The sequence below is a fragment of the Tachypleus tridentatus genome, chromosome 12 (genome assembly GCF_004210375.1).
Source record: "Tachypleus tridentatus isolate NWPU-2018 chromosome 12, ASM421037v1, whole genome shotgun sequence".
In the NCBI taxonomy this organism is placed as follows: Eukaryota; Metazoa; Arthropoda; class Merostomata; order Xiphosura; family Limulidae; genus Tachypleus; species Tachypleus tridentatus.
The window spans coordinates 109,886,928-109,911,798 of record NC_134836.1 but is presented as its reverse complement, the minus strand read 5'-3'; the positions used below and the strand labels follow the sequence as shown (position 1 = coordinate 109,911,798).

Genomic DNA, 24,871 nt, shown 5'->3' with positions numbered 1-24,871 from the left:
TGTGTAAAGAACTGACCATTATAAAATTTCTTAATATTCTAATTTGTTATAATAATCTAATATCAAGTTTCACATCTATTTTAATTCACTACTAGAAAAAATATTATCAAAAAGCAATTAATGTAGTCTGCTTTTGCCATATAAGTAATATATTACTTAAAATAACCAACTATCATAAAAAACGTTAATGCAAATAAATATCACCACTAATGATTTTTAGATAACATTCAAAATACCACATAATAACATTAAAGTGTATGAAAAACTTTGTCTATCATTTACGTTGCACAAAATATTTTATGATAATATATGTATGCTAAATACTTTTGGGTTCCTATAAATGGATAATTTAATCACTAGCTATCATATCTGCTTGTTTGTCAGTTTAAGCTGCAGATCTAAATCCATAACAGAGACAACTTTTAGCAAAGGAAGTCTAGCAAAATATTCCTAATTGATTTTATAATTTTACTACATGTACATTTCCCAAAAAAAAACATCTGAATAAAATATATTCATATTGTTATTTGGAATTACATGTGAATGTTATAGCAGAGTAAATGTAATTTAAAAGTAATTTCAAAATTTTCTGACAAATAATGTACAGATTTTGTATGAATATTTAAATAAATTTGATAACTTTCATGAAAAATGGGTAAATACATAAGAATAGGTTTATCTGAGGATAATATTACTGTCATGAATCAATTACTGTTATGTTTATAATCTAAGAAATATAAATAATCATAACCTCCACCATTTTTCAACCCTTACTGGTTCTTCATAATCTCACCAACTTTTGGACAAATCCTAAACCAAACAATGAGTGTCCAATATCCTTTTCATAAAGTAATTGTGAATGGGAAGTTAGCATTCTAAATATTACTGACTGGAGCTCCAAGGGAAGTGACTCACTAAGAAATTAAAGTAAATTTTAAACATCCTTTTTCTTCAACAATTACTTACTTTTATATAGATATTTGTAATCTTGTTGATTGGTTCTTTATCATCATCTTTTGCTTCTAACTTCACAATTTCACCAAAATTGTTTTCATTCTGCAATAAAATAGTATGAATAATGACTTTTAAATAAAAACATTTATGTATGGTTAAAGAGTATTTGGTTTTATATCTGTATTTTTAATTCTGTATTTTAGTATTGCATTCTACTTTTAAACTATAGTTCTCAACAACTTTTCATTTTAGTGAATGATTAGGGTTATTGTTAATGAAAGTAACATATATGTATTCCACTATTATTGTAATAAAATATGAATAAAATTATTTCATAAAACGTAACTGCCACACTCAGGTTTATAAATTGATATGTTCTCTCAGCATACATTTTATATCTTATTTCTAAATTAATGTTTTAAAAGTGTTATTTTAAAAATTAGAAAAATTAAAATCAAAACTGGAGCAAAAACATGCAATACTCATAAACAGATTATTTTCACATAACCTTAAATTTACTTGTGTCATATTCCAAATGTATAACAATTTCTAGCTGACAAACTGTTGAAATATAGCCTCTGTTCACTTTGGTGGCAAAGATAATAAATGATAATGATCTAAAGTACATTTCCAAATGCTTCAGCTAAATACTCTGGCATTTGAAGTATTGTTGAATAAATTAAAACTTCACAACCTTAAGATAATTTATCTTGGTAGGATTTATGTTAACTGCAGAAGAAAATCCTACAAAGTAAATATGATTAGGAACAGGTGTTCACAAAGAATTCTAACCAGAAACATATTATTTCCACAAGTTTCTAGCAGATTTTATGTATTTATAAAAGAAAGTAACACAACTCTTCTTTTCCAGATCATCAACCAAATAAACCCTTATGAAGATGGATGTGTCTGAAGAGCAAATTAGGCATATAATGCTTTATGAGTTTAAAAAAGAGACAATAGTGCAGCAGAAACTACATGAAACATTCAATGAAAGAAAATGTCGAAGGTGGTTTCAAACGTTCAGATCAGGTGACTACAGCTTAAGTAATGTGCCAAGTTCAGGTTGTCCTGCTGAGTTTAATGATGACTTGTTGCTGGCTGCACTTGATGAAGATTGTGCCATAAGAGTTGAAGAACTAGCACAGAAGCTTAATTTAATCCATTCAATAGTTCACTGTCACCTGCAACAGTTTGGAAAGGTGTCAAAACTTGGAAAATGGGACCCCACGATTTAACAGAAGCCAACCTCAGAACAACAGGGGACCTTTGTACTTCTCTGCATTCTCGTGAATGTAGCTCACCTTTTTCGGACAGGTTAATGATTGGAGATGAAAAATGGATATTTTATAAAAATGTTAAGTGCTGCAGGCAATGGCTTAGTGCAGGTTAAAAAGGCTAAAGCACAGCCCAAAATGAATCTCCACCCTAGGAAAGTCTTAAGTGTTTGGTAGGATATTGTTGATGTGATCCACTTTGAGTTGTTGCCACTCAATGTAATGATTACATCAGAGTTTTATTGTCAACAGTTAGAACACTTGATTGTTGCACTGAAAGAAAATAGGCTTGCTTTGATCAATCATAAAGGTGTTGTGTTACATCAGGATAATGCACAGCCCCATACAGCAAGGTGTTGTGTTACATCAGGATAATGCACAGCCCCATACAGCAAAAATCACATCTGCAAAGATTGAAGAGCTAGACTAAGAAAAACTTCCACATCCTCCTTATTCTCCAGACCTTGCCCCATCTGATTATCATCTATTCTGAAATTTGCAAAAGCATCTTGATGGAAAAGAGCTTAGAACACATGAAGATGTCAAAACTACCTTCTCTACATTCTTTTTCTTCAAACCTCAAGAATTTTATAGAACTGGCACTCAAAGCTTGTGATTTGTCAACAGGAAGCAATTGATAATAATGGAACATACATTATTGGTTAAATAGCATTAAGAGCATTTGAAATCCTTTCTCTTTTTCTGAACCTAAAATCAGACATTACTTGAGGAATGACCTGATAAAAACATCACTGATCGAAAATATGGCAATTGGTTTAAATTTTGTATTTTGAAAAAAATATTCTTTCAATCAAATATAATACAGTGTTACAGCAGCATTTCTGCAAGAAACTCTTTAATATTTTTATTAATTGATAGGATAAATTGAAAGAAACATGTATTAGGTTGAGGAATAATTCGTGAGTGTTTTTAAATAATTTTATTCAAGCATTACATGCAAGACGATACAATACTTCAATGCATGAACACATTACACCCAAAACATTTATTATGATACTTTATTTCATGTAATACCTAGGTATATAGTATGCATTGTTTTAAACGAAATTGCAAGAAATTAAATGTGAAAAGCAGATGGTGTCGAAAATGCTCGATTTTGTCCACTTGACATTCCATTTAATTAGCTGAAAATGAAAGCAAAAATTAAAGACATATAAAAATCAAACACACCATCTATTAGAGCAAAAAATTATCTACCAAATGACATGAAATATTTTGCGAAAGCGTTTCATTTATGAATATATTTTTTTAACTTGAAAAAACACTCAAGAATTATTCCTCAACCCAATACAATAATATTGATAGGTTGTTTTGTAAAATGGTCAGGCTTATATTACAGTAAGAACAAATACTGACACAGAAACTGGTCCACAAAAGCTTTTGAAAAAAGCAGGTCACACAGAACTCTGATTAAGAGAAAAATATTTAGACACTGAAATGTATAAACTTTGGAACAGATCTTCGTGCTTCTAAATAAGATGTGCTATTATAATAATGTGCTAACATTATAACACTGTATTAAACAAGCCAAAATGTAAATGTATGATAATACACATATAGTTACATTCAAGCACCTTCAGTCTTAAGAACTTACAGTGCTAATGTAGAATAAATCAACAAATTAAATAAATCAGAATTTTGGAGTTTTAAACAAGAGGAAAGTTCAATAAAGATCCCATCTAGAAGAAAAATATGAATATGCCAATGTCAAAGTACACTAGAAATGTTCATAGATTTTGATATTAAATACAGAGTTTCTGTATAGTTAGTGATAATCCAGAATGAAAACTACTACACTTGAAAGTCACAGACAACAAAAATATAACCTGTAAGTAGGCATGTTCCCTGGACTTGTTAAGAACTGTAAAATGTAGTACTTATAAAAGCTCTTCAAAATATATTTAAGTTAATATTTTTCTGCACTGAAAAGGTACTTGTGACACTCACCTCTTCTTATATGAAGCTTTCCCGAATCAGTTCTGCCCCCTATATGTAAATGTTTTTGCTCTCCACTAGTCTTGAGGTTCCACCTAGTCTCACATGTTTTCATTTGATAATGCTGCATTGTTACATGCAAATGAGCATGTGCCCATCATCTACAATTAACAATCCAGCTGACTCCCTCTGTAATGATTGTTCAGTCATCACTTTGAGATTAGTAAGATGCAACAGAAGTGAAAAGGAAGAATGGGAAGTCTCAGGGCAGAAAAATGTTAACTTCCAATATGGTGCATCACCTCTTCTAGCATCTAGCTATTATCCCACACTGAAGTCATGAAGAGATAGGTGCAAAACTTTACCCACATGATCCCCCTTCATGAAGCACCTGAAACAAACTCCTGGACTGTAACACTACAGAAGGTTGTGAGAAATGACACTTTATCTGCACCAGGCTACACTCTTCACTTGCAAGAAAGGGAACTGTTGCAAGAACATAAAGAAGATACAAGCACTGTTGGCACCAATAATACATGTTCAGAAACTTTATATGCTGACTATGGCTAGAGTTTGTTAGCTCATACACAGTGAAATATGACTACCAGACTGTGATACAAGAAGGTTCCCAATCATCTTCAATTCAAGCCCAGTAAGTCAGAACAGGAAAGTAACATTTGTCTTGCAAATGAGGGAGAATTTACACTGGCTGGTCCTACACCAATAAGATACCAGACAATTAGGGAATCCCACTTCCAGGAATGAGCATATTTTGAAAAACCTCCCAGCAGAACAATGGATTACTTCCAAAAGAAGTTTTGTAGTCCAAAAAAAAAAGAGACTTCAATCCAATTATATGTCAAGATAAGTGTCAATCAGTCAAAGATGAATTCTGATACCAGAGCGAATTCAGACAAAAAATTTTCAGAATAGACTCTGGATATCAGAAGAAGGAGGAAGAACAATGTCCTGAAGAAGAGACCAAATGAGGGAGGAGAGAAAGTGAAGAATCATAAGAAATAGGAGACAGTGAGAGAACATAAGATACTTGAGGAACCATGTCAAGAAAAGACATAAAAGTTGAGATAGGCCCTTAACATCACTGGAAAGTGTTTGCAAAACAATGTATCATGTCATCCACTCAAAAACAAGACATCTTTAGTGTCAATATTAACACTGTTAAATTTATATAGGCTTATATTGAAACTGACACTCAAATGTCTATCAAACAACTTGGCTGAAAAACATGGAGTAATATCAGTCATTTGAAACAACATTCACAATCATACAACACTGATAAACTTATGGCTGCCAAAAAATAAGGTGCACTGTTTTATTTAAAGTCAATACAAAATACTAGGGTATTATAATACATGTAATAATAAATTCACCATTTGCAACTTATTACTATTTATGACTCCTGTATATGTGTCATCTATGAGATTTCATATTGTATGTATATATTAAACAGACAAAAGCTAAATTGGAAAAATGAAAGATTAAAAATTATAATTTTATCTTTATGATTGATAAAGCATTTTAAATTTTTCATCCAGTTGTTACTTAAAATTGACTCACAAATGGAACTAAAATATATTCTTTAACTTTGAAATACAATGTTACACTAAACTTTTCTTTCACTTTAAATGAAGTAAAAGTTCTTAATTTTGCATTCTTTTTACAAAGAAAAAAAAAAGACTACATGTTGAATAAAACGTTTCACGCACAACACATAAACAATAACAAGGTAATGTACATACATACCTCAGGCACGAGAAATTTATTTTTGTGAAAAACAAAGTATGGTGGATAATGATTGGCTGGATCGACTTTAACGGTCACATAGCAACTCTGAAAATTTAAAACAAGTGTTTTCGTTCAGTGTTAGAAGTTCTATAGTTGATAATTTTTGTTCAGAACACTTATAACTCTAACAAAGCGAAAACATTATATTTATGCAAGATGCAATAAAATAATAATATGTCATTTTTAAATCACTGAAGTCCACAATGAATATTAAGCATCCCGATGCTCTTGTTCAGGTGGCTTATAAAGGTTAAATTGTAAGCACCAGTTTACACAGGATTTTTGAAGAATTAGTTCAAACTATTTCCTAAGTCATTTAACTTATGCTCATGTATTACAATTTTTTTTTAGTTTAGGCCAAATTAGTTCACTTAAGATTTTTTTTCAATTTCTTTATTTTATAAATATAAACCTATACGCCACCAACACCAAGCATGAAGAGCGAATATACCAGATTCGATTTTATTACTCATCAGGATCTCTATTAATCTATCCATAAATTAAAATTCTTTTTGGCAGAATTAGTACAAATTATTATATGAGACTTTGTATTTCAGTAGAAAGGTAAAACAAGTATTGTTTCAATGGAGTTATAAGCAGACTAGAAATAGTAGGTATGAGAACTTTAAGGCCTTCAACTCCGTGTTGAAAGTAAAGGTTTGGTTTGGTTTGAATTTCGCCCAAAGCTACACGAGGGCTATCTACGCTAGCCGTCCCTAATTTAGTAGTATAAGACTAGAAGGAAGACAACTAGTCATCATCACCCATCGATAACTCAGGGTTACTCTTTTACCAACGAATAGTGAATTGATCATCATATTATAACGCTCCCACGACTTACAGGGCGAGTATGTTTGGTGTGACGGGGATTCAAATCCGCGACCCTCAGATTACGAGTTGAGTGCCTTAAACACCTGGCCACGCTGGACCTCTGTGTGTGTGTGTTTTACTTATAGCAACGCCACGTCGGCCTATCTGCTGTATATACCGATGGGAGTCGAACCCCTGGTTTTAATGTTGTCAATCCATAGACTTACCGCTGTCCCAGTGTGGGACTACTTTATGTTGAATTAGAGAGTAATCTGGATTTTCAAAGAAACGACAGTTTGACATTTGTATTCTTTTGCACTGAATGTATTTTGTTTGTCAATTAGACATTTGTGTGTTGCATCAGTGTTTGTTATTAGGCCCAGCATGTGCATTGTATCTCCGTTTGTTATTTGGTCTGGCATGTGCATTGTATCTCTGTTAGTTATTAAGCCCAGCATGTGTATTGTACCTCTGTTTATTAGGTCCGAGATGTGTATCGTATCTCTGTTTGTTACTAGGCCAGGTTAGGGCTAGTCTTGTAATCTGAAGATTGCGGGTTTGAATCTGCGTCACATCTAACATATTCACTCTTTCAACTGTGAAGCCGTTATAATGTACTGATAATTCCCACTGTTTGTTAGTAAAAGAGAAGCTCAAGACTTTGCGGTGGGCACTGATGACTAGCTGCTTTCTCTCGAGTTTTACACTGCTAAACCAGGGACAGCTGGCGCGAAATTTAAAACAAACACTTTAATATTTTCTTTGATTAGCTTAACCAGTTGTATTGGCAAAGTATTAGAGAGGATAATTAGTAATCGTCTGTCAGTTTACTTAGAAGAAAATTCAAAATTACCAGAAATTCAAAACGGATTTCGAAAAAACCGCCAAACTACAGACCACCTGATTCGACTTACAGAATCAATTACCGACAGCTTCAACAAAAAAGAATGCACTGTAGCTTGCTTTCTCGACATTGAGAAAGCATTTGACACAGTGTGGCATAACGGCTTAAGACATAGATTGCTTGAAATGGCATTACCCCAGGAAATTATTCGCTGGCTGTCCAACTTCCTGGATAACAGAATGTGTAAAGTAAATGTAAATGGGGCCCACTCAGGTCCTTTCACCCGAAGCAGGAGTCCCGCAGGAGGGGTTGTTAGCCCTATATTATTTATCATGTACGTGAGTAATATGCCTCTGTCGGACCTAAATTTAGGTTATGCATCACAGTTCGCTGACGATGTAGCAGTCTGGAAAAGTGCCCCACTCCGTCAATAGCAGCAACGAACCTACAACCAGTCCTAAATAACATCGAAGAATACTGCCAGAAATACAGAATCAAAGTTAATATTCCAAAACCCAAGTCATAGTATTCAGCAGACTGAATAAGCTGAAAAAGATCCACCAAAACTCCTGGTTTTAATGTTGTCAATCCATAGACTGCTACTTCTGTCCCAGTGTGGGACTACTTATGTTGAATTAGAGCTACCAATCTAGATTTTCAAAGAAACGACAGTTTGACATTTGTATTCTTTCAGCACTGAATGTATTTTGTTTGTCAATTAGACATTTGTGTGTTGCATCAGTGTTTGTTATTAGGCCCAGCATGTATACAAAATTCTGTACATTGTATCTCCGTTTGTTATTTGGTCTGGCATGTGCATTGTATCTCTGTTAGTTATTAAGCCCAGCATGTGTATTGTACCTCTGTTTATTATTTAAGGTCCGAGATGTGTATCGTATCTCTGTTTGTTACTAGGCCAGGTTAGGGCTAGTCTTGTAATCTGAAGATTGCGGGTTTGAATCTGCGTCACATCTAACATATTCACTCTTTCAACTGTGTGAAGTTTGTGTTATAATGTACTTCTCTCAATCGAGAAAAGGAGAATTCCCACTGTTTGTTATATATGAAAATAAAAGCTTAAGACTTTGCGGTGGGCACTGATGACCTGAGCTGCTGTTATACTTTTACTCTGGCCCAGTTTTACACTGCTAAACCAGGGACAGCAGACGCGAAATTTAAAACAAACACTTTAATATTTTCTTTGTGTAATATACCTGATTGAAGAATGGGACAAAACAGCCTTCAATACTTGGTATCTTAGTAATTCCTGTTGGTGGGCCTAACTACCTGCTCTGGAGTACATTCTTGAACCACAGGATACTACATAAAATTACCCTTTCACTCATGTTCTTTTTTTTTTTTATTAATGAAATGAACAAACTTATTTATTGCATATTAATCTGAAAGAACCTCAGTGGAAGATATATCATCACTGTTGAGTGAGTCCTACTCAACATTATCAAATTAATTAAATTTTTCATTCCTCAAACTTATATGGCTTGTATCAGTTCAACTTAATGGGTTGAGCCTCAACTTTAGTAAATAGTAGTTAGCTGTTGTTGAATTGGTCCCTATGACAAATTAAGCATATATTGTATCAATATTTTTGAATGCAGTTTTCCTCATCTGTATTAAAAGATATATCGAAATTTTAGAAAGGCCCTCACTCTAATCAACAGATACCGTACGGTAATCAACAATTTTCAACATATGATTTATCGAAATCACTAAAAACAAAAGCATTTCAGTTTTATTAGATATTATATTACCGTTACTGAACAAGTTCTACTTCATGTTTGATAGGCAACGTTTGATTAAATCTAAATATATCTAATCTTTAATAGAGGGCATGTCACTGATAACTTTACCTCAACCTTATTATACAGCATTGATACCTTTAAATAGGTCCTACCTTGAATTAACAAAAAGTGCAGGGTTAGCACATGGCCAATTTGTAAAGACAGTCGACTCACAGTTTGGAGGCTGCAGAGTCAAATCCTGTTACCAAATATGTGGGAGTATTATAATGTGACAGTTTATTATTCATTTGTGAAGAGAAGCCCAGTAGTTATAAGCAGGTGTTTTTGACTGTCTGCTTTCCCTCTTGTTTATAATGTAAAACTTAGGGATGGATAGTGTACATGGTGATTCCTAGTTTGCCTTTGAAGAAGAAAAGTCACCTTTCGAAAGCACTGGTTTATGTAATTACAGGCTATCGTATTTTTAGAGTTAAGTTGATTCATTAACTCCGCGTGTTTGCCTAACATCATGAGGATGGTTAGTGTGGATAGTCGTTGAGGAGCTTTGTGTGTAACTCAACAAACCAATTAAAAATAGCTATCACAGACAGTTCTATGGTAAGTTTGTGAATCATTATACTAAGAAAGGTAAACACTTTATCACTGTTACTTAATGTTTAACTTATCTCGACTTTCAATAATAAACTCTCTATATCTACCTCTTAATAGATTCTATCTCAACTTTGATATATAGTATTGCGATACATAAATGTGCTACATGTTTTTTACCTTCTCCTGTTAATATGATATATAGTTAAAATGTCTTAGTTATTTCTGATTGTTGACGTTTTCACACAACACGTGGTCAAGAAAGACGTTAAATTAATTTCGTTCTATCTGTCTTTCTTTTTCTAGAGTTAACACCTGCTCTGTCCATGATGTTTATGTTTGTAATGCTATATCTTGTACAGGAATATTTAAAACAGTTTCCTCCAATGGTAGATCAAATAATATATCGAGGTTAAATTTTCCCTTATATTTCAATGGGATTGTCCAACAGTGACATAGATGTGCATGCCATACAGTGTTACAGATTTTTAGTATACAGTATTGTAATATATTAGCCAGTTATTTCTCACTTTCAAGCTCAAGAATATGAAACTTAAATTCTTTATTTATAAATCGTAGTACTCTCCTAAGTTTAATTTGTAAGAGTATTGGATAGATAACTATAAAGAAAAGGTGTTGACTGATATCCTGAGCACACACGTTATTTTGATTGTGTTTGTTAATTTAAATAAAGATTATTTCCTTCTGATTTACTGAATTTGTATATACTCTTTTTTTCTTCTTAAACTCAGTCAATGTCAGAATTACTCCACAATGAATATTTCATTAGTTCATGTTATTATGCGAATTTGTCCCATTGAAGTTAACTCGGATTTACCTGAAAGTATCACAATACATTTGGGGTCAGTGAAAACTTTTAATTTCAAATTTATCAGTGGTTTAATGACGTTCTTGAATCAACCATACCCAAACCTTAATAAAGAGTGTATTATTGCTACCCAACTTTATTAAACAATGTATTGCTTTTGTTAAAAAAAGTTTACATGAGTAGATAAAGCATTATCATGCTGAAAGGATTCTACCTCAGATTCAGTATACGATATAACACAGATAACATAGCATTAGTAGACTATGTATAAACGTTCATAATGACCCCTATTCCAACTTTAACAGAAGTTGCATCATCATCTCTAAATGGATCCAGCTATATCTTTCATGGACTATGCATCAAGGATGCTCTAAATGAGCCCTAATCCAACTTTAAACGGAAGTTGCATCACTATCTCTGGATAGATCTAACCATAACTTTAATGGAATGTGTGTAAAGGTTGCTCAAAATTGACCTCACTCCAACTTATCTTATATTTAACAGAGAGTATGTTTCCATCACAACGTGATTCTTACTAATCTTGAATAATCGGTGTATTATCACCATGATACGACTCCTAATCAACTTTCATAAACAGATGTATTGCCATTAAAATATTAATTACCCTCAGCTTTTATTGATAGAATACTGCCATCATAAAATAAGTTCTTCTCAAATTTAATGGCTACCTTGAGTTTAACCCTTTAATTATTAACGATATTCATATGAAACCCATTGAATGTTCAAGCATATTTGTCTATATTATTTATGTGTTAAATAGCTTGAACCAATTTGTTTTGGATGTTCACATAAACTACCCAAAAGCTGCTTTTGTTTGGCATGACTAATGTGGAATAGTAGCCAAAGAGAAGACAACTAATAGACACCACCCATTGTCAATTTGTAATTCTTGAACGACTTTACTTGAAAATTGAGATTGATCCATCATTTTTATACAGATATCCTCAAAGAGCAAATCACAAATTTGTGGCAAAAGGGATCTAACCCATGGATCTTTAGATACTCGATCTGGCATGCTTATTATTAAACAATATCGGGCACAATTAAAACAGGATTCATGAACTATTCGGTTGAATTATGAATTGAACTCTTTAGAATGATGATAATATGCTATCTGTTAAAATTCATATCGGAGCTACTCACATTAGTGTTAAATGATTAATTAATCTTCAAATTACCATCTTTCTATACTGTTCATAAACATAAGGGTTCACGACTTGTGTCATGTTTACTAATTCTATGCTGTTTGTTTTTTATATATATCAGAAACAATGAACGAAATTAGTATTTACATGTAATATGCAGAGGAGACCCACATAAGTAGTTAGTAGGATTAATTACAAGATAAAAGTGCCTTTTTATTGTTATTTTCGAAAGTTTTGTTTGTAGTTTGTACACGTGCTACTAGAGACATTGTAACAAACAATTATGAACCCATAAACAATTTTGTGCCATAAATGCATTATTATTTATATTAAGGTCAAAAATAAAAATAAAAGGAATTTTCCTATAAAAATTTGAAATCTACGAATATTAGCTTGTTCCTCGAAAGTTTTAACTTTGAGCAAATTGACAGTTCTTTCTATTCCTAAACATAGCACATTTCGAGCACACATACTTAATAGTAACAAGAAACTAAACTTAAAATTTCAAACTAAACATTGCAACGGATTTACCGTTATACGTTTATTTTAACATTCATGCTTGTTTCAATATAGGTTTCTTTTTTGCGTGTGATGTACATTGTTGCTGTGCATTGTGCAAGTTCAACCTGTTTTTTAAATTTACAAAAGATTCTCGAGCGTAAGAATCAACCTGTACTGGGTGTGTATGTAATACTCATGATTGGCAGTATTGTTGCCAAGTGAACTTTCGAGAACGTCTTCTAAAAAAAGGTATATAAATCGACGCTTTAAGAGTTAGAAGATTATTATTTGTCAGCTACAGTCATTGTGTTACAGGCCTCGGTAGCTATAATTGTAAATAACGCCTATTAATCGGAAAACTACATAATTTGCCTGGGAACGTATATAGATTTCAAACATTGCAAACCGTTCAATTTCAACGGATTACTTCGAACTTTATTATTTATACGAGACATACGAAAACATTGAATCTACTGGTCGATAAGAAGTGAGCTTGTAACCGGTGTTAGGCCAGTTAAGAAAAAACAGCCTTAGTTCAGACGGGGTGTAATAAAATCAACTGAGAATTAATTTACTCGTCGTGGACCTGGACCATCGATAAAATATTTAGTTCTAGACCAGATAGAAGACTCAGTATGGTTCATAAGTTTGTAAAACTCTTATATATAAACCACTAGTTGTAATATCTATAATTAATAACCATTATTATAAATTGTATTTTTATTTTTGTATATTAAAATATATTTGCCTTAATAAAAAAAATGTGTACCAATCTTGTTGGCAAATATAATAAATTAAATATATATTAACATTTAATTTCTTTCCAAATTAAAATTAAAATTTCCGGTTATTTGAAATAATAATACGTAACATATGTAACATAATAAATCGGAGAGTCGTCCGAAATAAATGACAAAACGTAACAACGGAATATCAATAAGTTTACCTGTTTACAATTGTTGTTGGACTTCATTCCAGTAATTGTTACGGAATGTAAGTAGAGTTTTATATCCTGAAAAAAAAAAAGCAAAATTGAGCTTGTACAACTTATATAAATTTTATTACCTTTATCGAATAGTGTAAATTAAACAATCCATAATTAAAATTTGCCATGAAAACATTCAACGAATATATAAATACAAAATACAAAAAATGTAACTCAAACGTACTGAATTAAATTCAGTGTTTAGAAGTTTTAAAGAATAATATTTAACACTAACGATAAAATAGATCAAACAGTAGTTGCGTTATTGTATTACGATTAAACACAAGCCAAAAAGACATACACTAAATCAGTATTGCCAACGCTCATAAAAAAATTGGTGATTTATAGTAATGAACGCAAAACACACGCTAAGAAGTTATTCACTTTAAGAAGCGCTAAGATTTTTCGTATCTCAATTTGTTCCCGTAACGAAAGTTGTTGACCTTCAATGTGAATTTGACCTTTGATGTACAATTATCAAAGGTTAATCAGTTACTCCTTGGGGGCAGTCAACAATTTTGCAAAATTAGGACAAAACTTCTTTGGTTATTTTACACAGAAAGATAGAAATACAACCGCCGGAATGAAAAACGTGGGCCTGTCGAAATTACAGAATTAATTAGGACAGTCAGAAACACACAGACACGTACGACCAGAAGTACAATTGACTTTTTTTTTTCTGTCGACATTGCAACAAATGGCACAAACACACGCAAGTTCTATAAATAATGCAATATGTTTTTTCGTCATTGTACGAAACAGCACAGAGACATGCATAATCGTGGTAAGAATGACAGCAGGCGTTAAATTTTGTTGATAATTGATTTTACATTGAAGGGAAATATTAGTCTCTATAAGCAGAACGACATACAATTGTATGGCAATTCAAAGGTGAAGTTTCTTCAGAAACGATATCTAACTTCTGATGCTAGCATTTTCTGCTTAATCACATAACAAAAAATGATATCTACAAATTTTAACTTATTGGTACATGATACGTTTTGTAATGCTAATACTAACGCGTTTAATATATATATATACTTTCGAAATATTTAATGCAGAATACATTTACGCTCAAGTTTTAGGGAGCCTCTCATCTCACAAAGCTTTTCATAATTATTGTATAGTTTTTCTGTGTTTCTAATGTGAAGCTATTACAATAATAAAAGCATTCCGCATGACACACAAACAATATTATTATTAACTCAATAAACACCCAGAGAAAAGTAAGAAAATCTTTAAGTTTAACTTCATTCCTATATAAGCAGGCTAAAGCAATGATCATAGAGATCCTGTCAGAAGCTAACAGTAGTCTCAAAACATGATGGATCATAGATCCTCAACGAAATAATACAGTTAGAAAACTAAAAAAAAAGAATTTAAATTTGCACCTTTAAGAGTAATAACAACAGAAGACGTGTGTATGTTTTTTTCTTATAACAAAGCCAAATCGGGCTATCTGGTGAGTCCACGGGGGGGAATCGAACGCCTGATTGTAGCGTTGTAAATCCGGAGACATATCGCTATACTAGCGGGGGGCGAGAAAAGACGTCCATCAAATACGAATTTATGTAATAATTACCCGACTATTGTTTTTCGTGTGTTTTATATACGGTGTATTTTTTTGTTATTTCTCCAAGAACACCGCCCCGCTAATACAGCGGTATGTCTGTGGATTTACAACGCTAAACTCAGGGGTTCGATCCCCTCAGTGGGCTCAGCAGATAGCCCGATGTGGCTTTACTGATAAGAAAATCACACACACATTCTCCAAGAAATTAGAACACTTCATAAAAAATAGGACATTTTGACTAGTTGGATAAAATCACCTAAAGCAGTTTATTTCTCGCTATTCAAGAAATGGAACAAAGAACAAAAACAAATTGAAATGCACTTTTCTTTAAAAATTAATAAGCCATCGTTTCCTAAGCCTATTCATTCCTAAAATAGATGAAACAAAATAAGAAAAGCAGTCTATTTCCCATTGCTTTTTTTCAAAGGATATAACCATTCACCAAAAATAGCCAATTTACCACTTGTATTCTCAAGAAGTTAGAACAAACCAGAAAAGATTGTTTATTTCATACTTGTTTCTGAAAGAAGTTGAAACAAAAAGACAGGAAACGGTTATTTTGCACTAATTTTTAACAAACTAATGATGTTGTTGTTTTGGAATTTCGCACAAAGCTACTCGAGGGCTATGTGTGCTAGCCGTCCCTAATTTACTAGTGTAAGACTAGAGGGAAGGCAGCTAGTCATCACCACCCACCGCCAACTTTTGGACTACTCTTTTACCAACGAATAATGGGGTTGACCGTCATATTATAACGCCCCCACGGCTGGGAGGGGCGAGCATGTTTGGCGCTACTCGGGCGCGAACCCGCGACCCTCAGATTACGAAGCGCACGCCTTTACGCGCTAGGCCATGCCGGGCCTAACAAACTAATGAAAAATTATTGATTTCATAACTATTTGTTCAATAATTAACAATCCATTTTATATTTCGTTCTTCATGAAGTTGAAACAAAATCACCAAAAATAGTTTATTTTGATTTTCAGTACAACTGAATAAAGTGTCAGTAACAGTCTGATTCTCCCCTATCTCCTGAAAAAAGAAATGTTATCTTTAAAATATGGATATTTCCTTCCTAGTACTGGAAGAAGTGGTAAATCGTTATTAAAGATAGCTCTTTCCCGGTCTTTAGAAGAGGAGCAAATACACTTAGATAACTGCATTTTCCCAAACAGTTTTCAACGAATAAGACTTATATGTATAAAAAAACTCAGCACAAATCATAGAAGTATAATTTTTTTAGAGAGATATTTTTCAATCTCAGAACAAAAAATTGTCGTGTCCATCAAACTTCTGTGAAACCCCAAACACTGTATTGATCTTCAAGTGATTTGTTTGCTGAACACAGCCTAGCGGCTAGGACGTTCAACTTGCAGTCAAAGGGCCACAGGTTTGAATCTTTATCACCGAAATTGCACCGCCTTTTTAACCCTGAGGGCGTATAGTTTGACGGTAAAACATTAATCCTAATTTATCACTCCAAAGTTAGGGATAACTAGTGTAGATAGCCCTCGTGTATCTTTGAGAGAAATTCATAATAAAACAGAGTAAATTTTAGCGATTTCACTCATTTCTTTGTAAATAGTAAAAAGTAACTAAGATATTATATAATATTTGTAGAGTACCTTATTAGGGCTTTACATATTAATGCATACAATAAGATTTGTTTACTGCTTGAAATTATCAATAGGGGAGTAAATAAAAGTAACCTACCTTTTTGTGAAGTTCGTTGTCAATCAGCATAAGCATTACTTTTTTATTTTCTATGTTGCTTTCCAGTATCGATTTGCCCTCTCTTATTTCCACATCCACATTACTGATCTCTACTGTTTCTGGGATTGTTATTGTTTCAACAGGTATGTCTGTGTTTTACATTTAAATATACAAATTAATAAATGAAAAAAATAAATAAAATAAAATTTGACCATAAAAAACGTTCATTTAAGCAAACTGAACTCACGATCACTTCAATTTGCAATGTGATTTCAGTAAGCTTTGAAACGTATTGTATTTTCAAACAAACATATTATTTCAGTATTATTTGTAGGTTCTATGTACCCCACGTGTAAATAGATATATAAATTTTTAAAGTTATACTTATTCTAACAAAAAATTATTGTCGCCATGAATAATGAACTAACTTAAATGAAGTCACCAACCCGATGTTTATTTTGCAGAAGGAATACATTTGACATGTAATTACGTAATTAAATCATTAAGATTCTAGTTATAAAAGATATGCAATTGAATTTAGTTAACTTACTGGGATTTTTATAATTTTAAATGTGCATTCACCTTCAGTAAACCTGTCATACCAAGAATATCTTAAAAATTAATTTTAATTTTAGTAAAGTTACTGATATTAATCTCAAGTTAAGTTGTTGTCAGTAAAAGTAACGAATGTGGTTGTCATCACTGCAATTGAATATTATTTTTATTACTTTACTGCGTTTAAGTTATGAGAGCTTTAAAAAATTGCGTGTTCCAAATGATGAATGAAAGAATTTTATCATTAAAGTCAGTAACTTTTTTACTATTCAAAATTTGAGATTTATGTCGATACAATTAGAGAGACTATGGTTGTCCTAAATAATTATGCAATTTCATTAAATTTGCAGAAAGTAAACTTATCTCAATTAATTTAGGCAGGCTTACCAAGTTTGTGATCATCCCATATCTTTATACCCACTTTTCTTTCTGAACACCAGTCTAAACATTCTTGTCTTGTACCTATGATAATAAAAATAATGACACTTCAAATGAAACGTATTTGATATTTATGGTGTGTTTTTCTTCACTTTTGCGTCATGTGGTGGGTCAGAAGTAAGTTTACGAACTTTACGATTTCCCACGATAAATACATATAGATTACTATTCATTTTTCACGAAGAAAAGAAAAACAATTACAGGGTTTTTAAATTATATTTTTAGCAGAAAGATGTTTTTTGTCATGATATTTGAATAAAGTGTTTTTATTATTATTCTTGTTAGATAAAGGAATATTGTTATCGGAGAAACAATTTTAAACAATGATGTGACCACAGATAAATTATTAATTAATCTTGTTACGAAAGATTTGATTTGAATTTCACGCAAAACTACACGAGGATATCAGCTCTAGCCATCCCTAATTTAGTAATGTAAGACAAGAGGGAAGACAGCTGGTCATCACAACCCATCGCCAACATTTAGGTTATTCTTTTGCCAACAAATAGTGAGATTGACTGACACGTTATAACGCTCTCACGGCTTAAAAGGACGAGTATGTTTGGTGTCACAAGGATTCAAATCCATAACTCTCAGATTGGGAAAGATGAGCGTTCTAACTACCCAGTCATGCCGGATCGATGCGAAAAATTGATATTAAAGTTTCTACTTTGTAAGTTACTGTAATGTATTGTTAATTTCTTTCTGATATTCGTATAAAGTTACATAGGAATAACTTGCGCTTGCTATTCATAATTTTGAACTAATAGACGAGAAGGAAGATAGTTATTTAATAGAACTTTCCGCTAACTCAGAATATTCTAAGAGTAAAATAGAAACAGATCATTATTTATATGCACTCATGGTCCTAAAAGAAGGGTGATGCTATTTACGGTGATGAAACTTGAGTCCTGAACACCAAGAACGCCAAGTCAAAATAACAACAAAAAAACAACGTAAAAGTAATGTTGTTACTGTCAAAACAAATGTGTTTATGCAATATTATTGTTGTCATTGGATAACATGAAGTATGTAATTTTAAGAGCTATTTATACTACAGTAGCTTGTTGTAGGAAAATAATTCCTTACTGATACTTAATCGAAAGATCTAATTTATGGCAACTAAAACTGTTTTAAGATTTATTGAAATCAAATTTTATTTTTGTATTTTTAAAATTCATTGTCAGATAATGAAATATAAGCCCACAGAAAAATGAAATGAACACACTTGAACAAAAACACAGAAAGCCACATTAAAATAAGCGAAATATAAACTTGTAACTATTTAAATATGAAAAGTATGAGGGTGTATGTGTTTTTTAATAGAAAAGCCACACTGGGCTGTCTGCTGAGTCTACCGAATGGGAATCAAACCCCTGATTTTAGCGTTGTAAGTCCGTCTACTAGTATGTAAAATGCATGTTATACTTTAATGACGTCTGCAGCTGGACAGAAAATCATCTTTTGGAAACTGTCATTAAATCGTTCTAAATAAAAATTATGATATTTGACATGGGCCTCAAAACTAAGCTTTTAAAATCAATATCATTTTTTTATAAATAAATAACACAATCATAAAATCCTGATGGTTGAAATTCAGAAAATATTTTTTTTAAATGAATTATTTATTTTCGGATATTTACAAGAAATTATTCAGGGAATGCCTACCCATAATTTTGAATTATTAGAATAGATGAGGAGCTACTTCTGTATGACTGAATAGTGAGATTTAAATCATTACTCTTATAACTCATTCACGGCACCGTGTAACTTTACGTGAAACTAAAAACACAACAACAAATTATTATCAAATGAGTAATTCAGTTATCTATGATAATATCTGGAGCATATCGAGATGGTTGGCTTATCATGCTAGGAGCACGAGAATCTGAGGTTCGAAGCATGGTGTTATAAAACACGCCTCACAGTTTCTTCTGTGGATGCTTTATAATAGTAACAGTAAATGCCACTGTTCTTTTTAGTCTTGGGTGAAGGTTAATAATTACTGATTGCCTTCTCTCTGGTCCACAATTAAAAATTAAAAGCGGCTATATGAACCATAGCAGTTCTATTATGTTCACTTGGACTATTTTTATACATTAGGTGCCTTTTAAGAGAATTTGTTTATTTGTAGGTAAGCATAAAACTACATAATGGGCTATCTGTGCTTCCCTATCACGGGTATCGAAACCCGATTTCTAGCGTTCTAAGTCCACAAATATAACATTGTGTTACTGACACCGTTCAGTTGAAAAATGTATTATAGTAATTGTAACCTGATTAATAACATTGTGTTTTGCGGGGATAACAAACCCAGTAAAAACGACTATTTTTTTCAAAGAAATGTTTGTTTGTTGTCAGGCACAAAGCTACATTTTATGAGCTATCTGCGTTGTATCCTCCACAAATAACCAAAACCTGGATCTTAGCGCTGTGAATCTTCAGACTTACCACTTGGGTCAGGGTGGGGGGAGCTGACAAGCTATGTAAAATTAACGTTCTCAAAGTAGAAAGTCATGTAATACTAATATATAAGTTATGTAACCAGTATTTGCCTAATGATAAGCTATTACCGTCTATTTTTTAAGTTTAGTACCAAGATATGCAGCAGCACATTTATGATACGTTATCTCTTTTTTTGCTTTACCATATTTCACTTTGAAAAAAGAAATTAATTCGTTTACTTAAGACGTGATTTATGTTTATAGTGATACCAATACTTATGTAAAAATGAAAGACATTTGTTCAGCAGATAACATAGCCGCTGATTTGTTGTTTACAATTTTCGACAATATTTTGTAAATAAACAACTATAAATATATCTTACAGCAGTTTTTCATGAAAATTAATGATAAATATAGTGCGTAGCAGCCTATACCCCTATTATGTTTGTCGTATCCTGGCCAGGAAGATGAACCATAGTAAAACGAAAGGCCTCGTCGACATCGAATATAGCAGATACAGCGTGGCGGAAGTATTATAATACTAGCAGAAATCTACGAAATATTTATGGTCAAATTAATATTTTTATTGTAGTAGTTAGTCTTTAAACACGAAGTTCTACAATGATACAAAATAGTTTTAATTGCAGACATTGAAATGTCTGGCCCAGCATGGCCAGGTGGTAAAGGCACTCGATTCGTCATCTGACGGTCGCGCGTTCGAATTCCAGTCAGACCAAACATGCTCGCCCTTTTAGTTGTTGGGGCGTATAATGTGACGGTCAATCTCACTATTCGTTGGTAAAAGAGTAGCCCAAGAGTTAGCGGTGGGTAGTGATGACTAGTTTCCTTCCCTCAAGTCTTACAATGCTAAATAAGGGACGGGTAACGCAAATAGCTCTAGTGTAGCTCTGCGCTAAATTCCAAACAAACCACTAAAATCTCTCTACTTTTCTTAGACCTAGCATTAATTTAGACTGTAAAGATAAAGAGATAAATCAGCAAAGAGTTTTATGCGCTTTTAGACTGTAAAGATAAAGAGATAAATCAGCAAAGAGTTTTATGCGCTTTTTCGTGTTTTTTTTTGTTAGTTTAGTTAGGGCTAAACTTTACTGTATTATTATCAATAAATAAACTTATAATGTTATTCCAAGATCTAACGTTAAATCTAAAAGAAAAAAAAACAACAGAAAAACACATACACCTGAAGCTTTTATTATTGTTGTACAAAATGCATACTAAAGTATGTTTGTATTCGCCTTTTGTTTAAAATTGTTCAAATAAAGTGCACGCATTTTCAGAACAAGCAAAAGTTGTTCAGTTGAATAATTGAATTCAGTTTTGTAGAATAGAGAAAAATATATGAAAATAATAATACGAATAGTGATATCTTCTGGCTAAAATGTAGTGATGTCTGTGTGAATGTCGACATTTCAAAATAAAGTAATTACTCAGAACAGTTCCAGATTATGGCATTTCCCTTAGTTTTGGAACGAGATTCATCTAAAATTACTTTCAGAAATAAATTTTATCGTCGCTTGGTGCTTAATAGATTCGGAAACTTGATCCATAGACGCGGCAACTTTCGTTGTTTCAGTATGCTAACGGTCTCTGTTTTCCAATCTGATTTTTAAGACACCAACTTATAATTCGTGATACAGGTCTCATGTGCCAGTTTCTAACGACGCCCCTGAGTTAAGGATAATTTTTTATTTGATTATTTGTCCTAAAATGCACGCAAGGAAAACGAAAAACAAATTTTGAAGTATATTGTTGTGTAAGCGAACACTTGAATTTCAGAAGTACATCAGAATGAAGTGGTTAATTTGTAAAGTATGGTTAAACAAGCTAGCTGATAATAGGTCTGGAAATATTGTTATAAACAAAATGTGTATTATAGTTTGTTTTGAATTTCGCGCAAAGCTACACGAGGGCTATCTGCGCTAGCTGTCCCTAATTTAGCAGTTAAAGACTAGAGAAAAGGCAGCTAGTCATCACCGCCAACTCTTGGGCTACTCTTTTCACCAGCGAATGCTGAGATTCATTGTCATATTTTATGCCCCCACGACTAAAAGGGCGAAGATGTTAAGATTCGAGCCCACGACCCTCAGACTGCACGTCTTAGTCATTATGACCAATTACAGTCGACTATTAAAGCACTGCCAGTGGACGACATTCGTTTTATTCAGTTTCACACAAAGAATGGGCCCAGCATGGCCAGGTGGGTTAAGCCGTTCAACTTGTAATCTGAGGGTCGCAGATTCGAATCCCCGTCTTTTACTCTTTTACCAACGAATAGCCTAAGAGTTGGCGGTTGGTGGTGATGACTAGCCGCCTTCCCTCTAGACTTTAACTAATAAATTAGGGACGGGTAGCGCAGATAGTCCTCGTGTAGCTTTGCGCGAAATTAAAAAACAAACAAACACACAAAGCTACATAACAAAAATCAACCCTAATATTTGACTGAAAAAATAAAGGGAGGACATCCGGCTTTTTGTTTATTTTTAGCGTTGTAGACCCGTAGTTTCACAGCTGTTTCACAGGGAGACTGAATTTGGTTAACAATATTCATCGCCATACCTTGGATTACTCTTGTTTGATTGAATAGTGGAATTTGACAGTCACTTGTGTAACGCACACATGACGAAACGCATTTTAGATTTTCTTGCAACTTAATATTTTCAAGCCTGTGTAAATATGAGGTAGTTTAAGGTAAAAAGTAGCTCAATATTATTTGGTTAATTTTGAAAAGTTTGCCTGAGAATGCCGAAGTCATACAAAACAACTTACTGTGTGACTGAAGCATTAGGACCAGGAAAATATAGAACATAAACTTCCTTTTCCAGATCATCGTTTTCATGTTCCACACAACTCTGAAAAAAACAAACTAGAAATACTTGATAAACGTCGATCACGAAATAAGTTGTAAACCAGAAGTTTGGATTAATTGAAATAATCACACTATTCAACTTTATACCAAATAGATACTACCTCATTAAACCGAGAAAAAAAAATATCCATAATTTCAAACTAACCTAGTATATTTATTAAGGTTTCACAAACAAGAAAGTTACGTAGTCAGAGCTAACTGAAAACGTTTACGAGAGAACGAGCTGCGCGACACTCCTTTCAGTAGATGTTTTTGTGATAAGGAAAGCGTTCAGAGAAAATATGTTAGATATTGTCACCAAGCAACGAATGTGTATTACGTACTGAAAGTAAACACTTATAAACCATAGTGATACAGAGGGTTAGTTAAATTAACGGATAAATAAATACAGATAAAATTGTGTATGATAAATTGTCACAAGCTTTGTTACTAAATGCACTTGCTCGTTATAAAAAATTACATTTCGATAAACGTTGCTGATTAGCAGGGTGATTTTTTAAGGTTGGTTTGTTTTTCTTTTAGCAAAGCCACAAAGGCTATCTGCTCAGCCCAACGATGGGAATCGAACCCGTGATTTTAGCGTTTTAATCCGGAGACATACCGCTGTACTAGCGGGGTACTAGTAATTTTTTTTTTTTTTTTTTTAAGGAGGAGCAAAGTTAGATAAATTATATCAAATATAAGTTGGCCATGAACAAAATTATAAACTATGTTAAGAAATAAGAGCACCTGCTGTGTCTCATGGAAGTGATATTATTATAATCTACTGTCACGTGGGAGCTCGTTGGTTCATGGAAAGCGAAGACAATGCAAAAATGATATAGCTCATTTTCAATGCCCGTAAGATATCAAATTAATTTTAAAATTTTATGAAGATCATTAAATCAGAAAACTTTAACTGTCTTAGAAGTAGGGAGATTTTCTGTAGTAGTAGATTCACGTTTTAGATTGACATAAGTCGTTGTATAAACCCAACACAATCCTACATGTCACATTTAAACAAGAGGGAATTCGCAATAGCCGCAACACTAGAAAATGCTTTGGTGAGGATTAGAGTAAATTAATCTATGAAACTTTGGGCATAATCATATAGATCAAACGAAATGATTTGACTTCCTTAGACCAAAACTCTAATTACATCTCAAAAGTTCAAAATATGACGTAGCTTTGATCTAAGAGTTGAAATAAAAAGTCAGACAAAGATACTCAGATCTGTTCTTTTAGCTTCTATAAGTTGTTTATTAATACGAAGTTGTTTCTCAATTTTTGTTTATATTCTGTGAAACGCAGAACTGCTTAGTGAGTTATTCGTATTGTAGATACCGTGAATGTCAAACAACTATGCATGAGTTTGGGAGAGAAGCAAGTGGCAGTTGAATTATTAAAATTAGTGAAAAAGTGTCATGAACACACTTCACATGACAACAACACACCTAACATAGCTTAGCTCGTTTTAAACGCTTTTAAAAAAATAGTTATTATCATAACCAAAAACATAAAAATAATAGAAAACTCTGACACAAACGTCATGACAAATAGAAATTAAAATTGTTACGAAAATAACTTCGGAGACTGAATAATTATTTGTTACCTCAAACGTATGTTATGTTATCATTCGTGCTACAAATAATTTTTACTCAAGATAGGCTCTAATCCGTTTGTAATAATGCAACGATATCCGTAATTCTTGTTTGTTCCTGGGCCCGGCATGGCCAAGCGTGTTAAGGCGTGCGACTCGTAATCTGAGGGTCGCAGGTTCGCATCCCGGTCGCGCCAAACATGCTC

The 24,871-nt window shown here is 32.8% G+C and overlaps 1 protein-coding gene across 3 annotated transcripts in view; it reads right to left on the bottom strand.

Moving 5' to 3' along the window:
• LOC143235287 (cadherin-23-like) overlaps positions 1-23,372 on the bottom strand; it is a 94,119-nt gene extending 70,747 nt beyond the window's left edge. The window contains exons 1-7 of one of the 3 annotated variants that reach the window (XM_076473270.1): positions 23,232-23,372; positions 22,987-23,069; positions 17,705-17,779; positions 16,763-16,911; positions 13,438-13,503; positions 5,952-6,038; positions 967-1,056 (exon numbers count right to left, since the gene is read on the bottom strand). In XM_076473270.1, coding sequence (XP_076329385.1) covers positions 967-1,056; positions 5,952-6,038; positions 13,438-13,503; positions 16,763-16,911; positions 17,705-17,779; positions 22,987-23,056 — 537 coding nt within the window. In that variant the 5' untranslated portion in view covers positions 23,057-23,069; positions 23,232-23,372. The other 2 variants (XM_076473271.1, XM_076473269.1) reach the window with 2 other exon arrangements.
• Between the last annotated feature and the right edge of the window lie 1,499 nt (positions 23,373-24,871).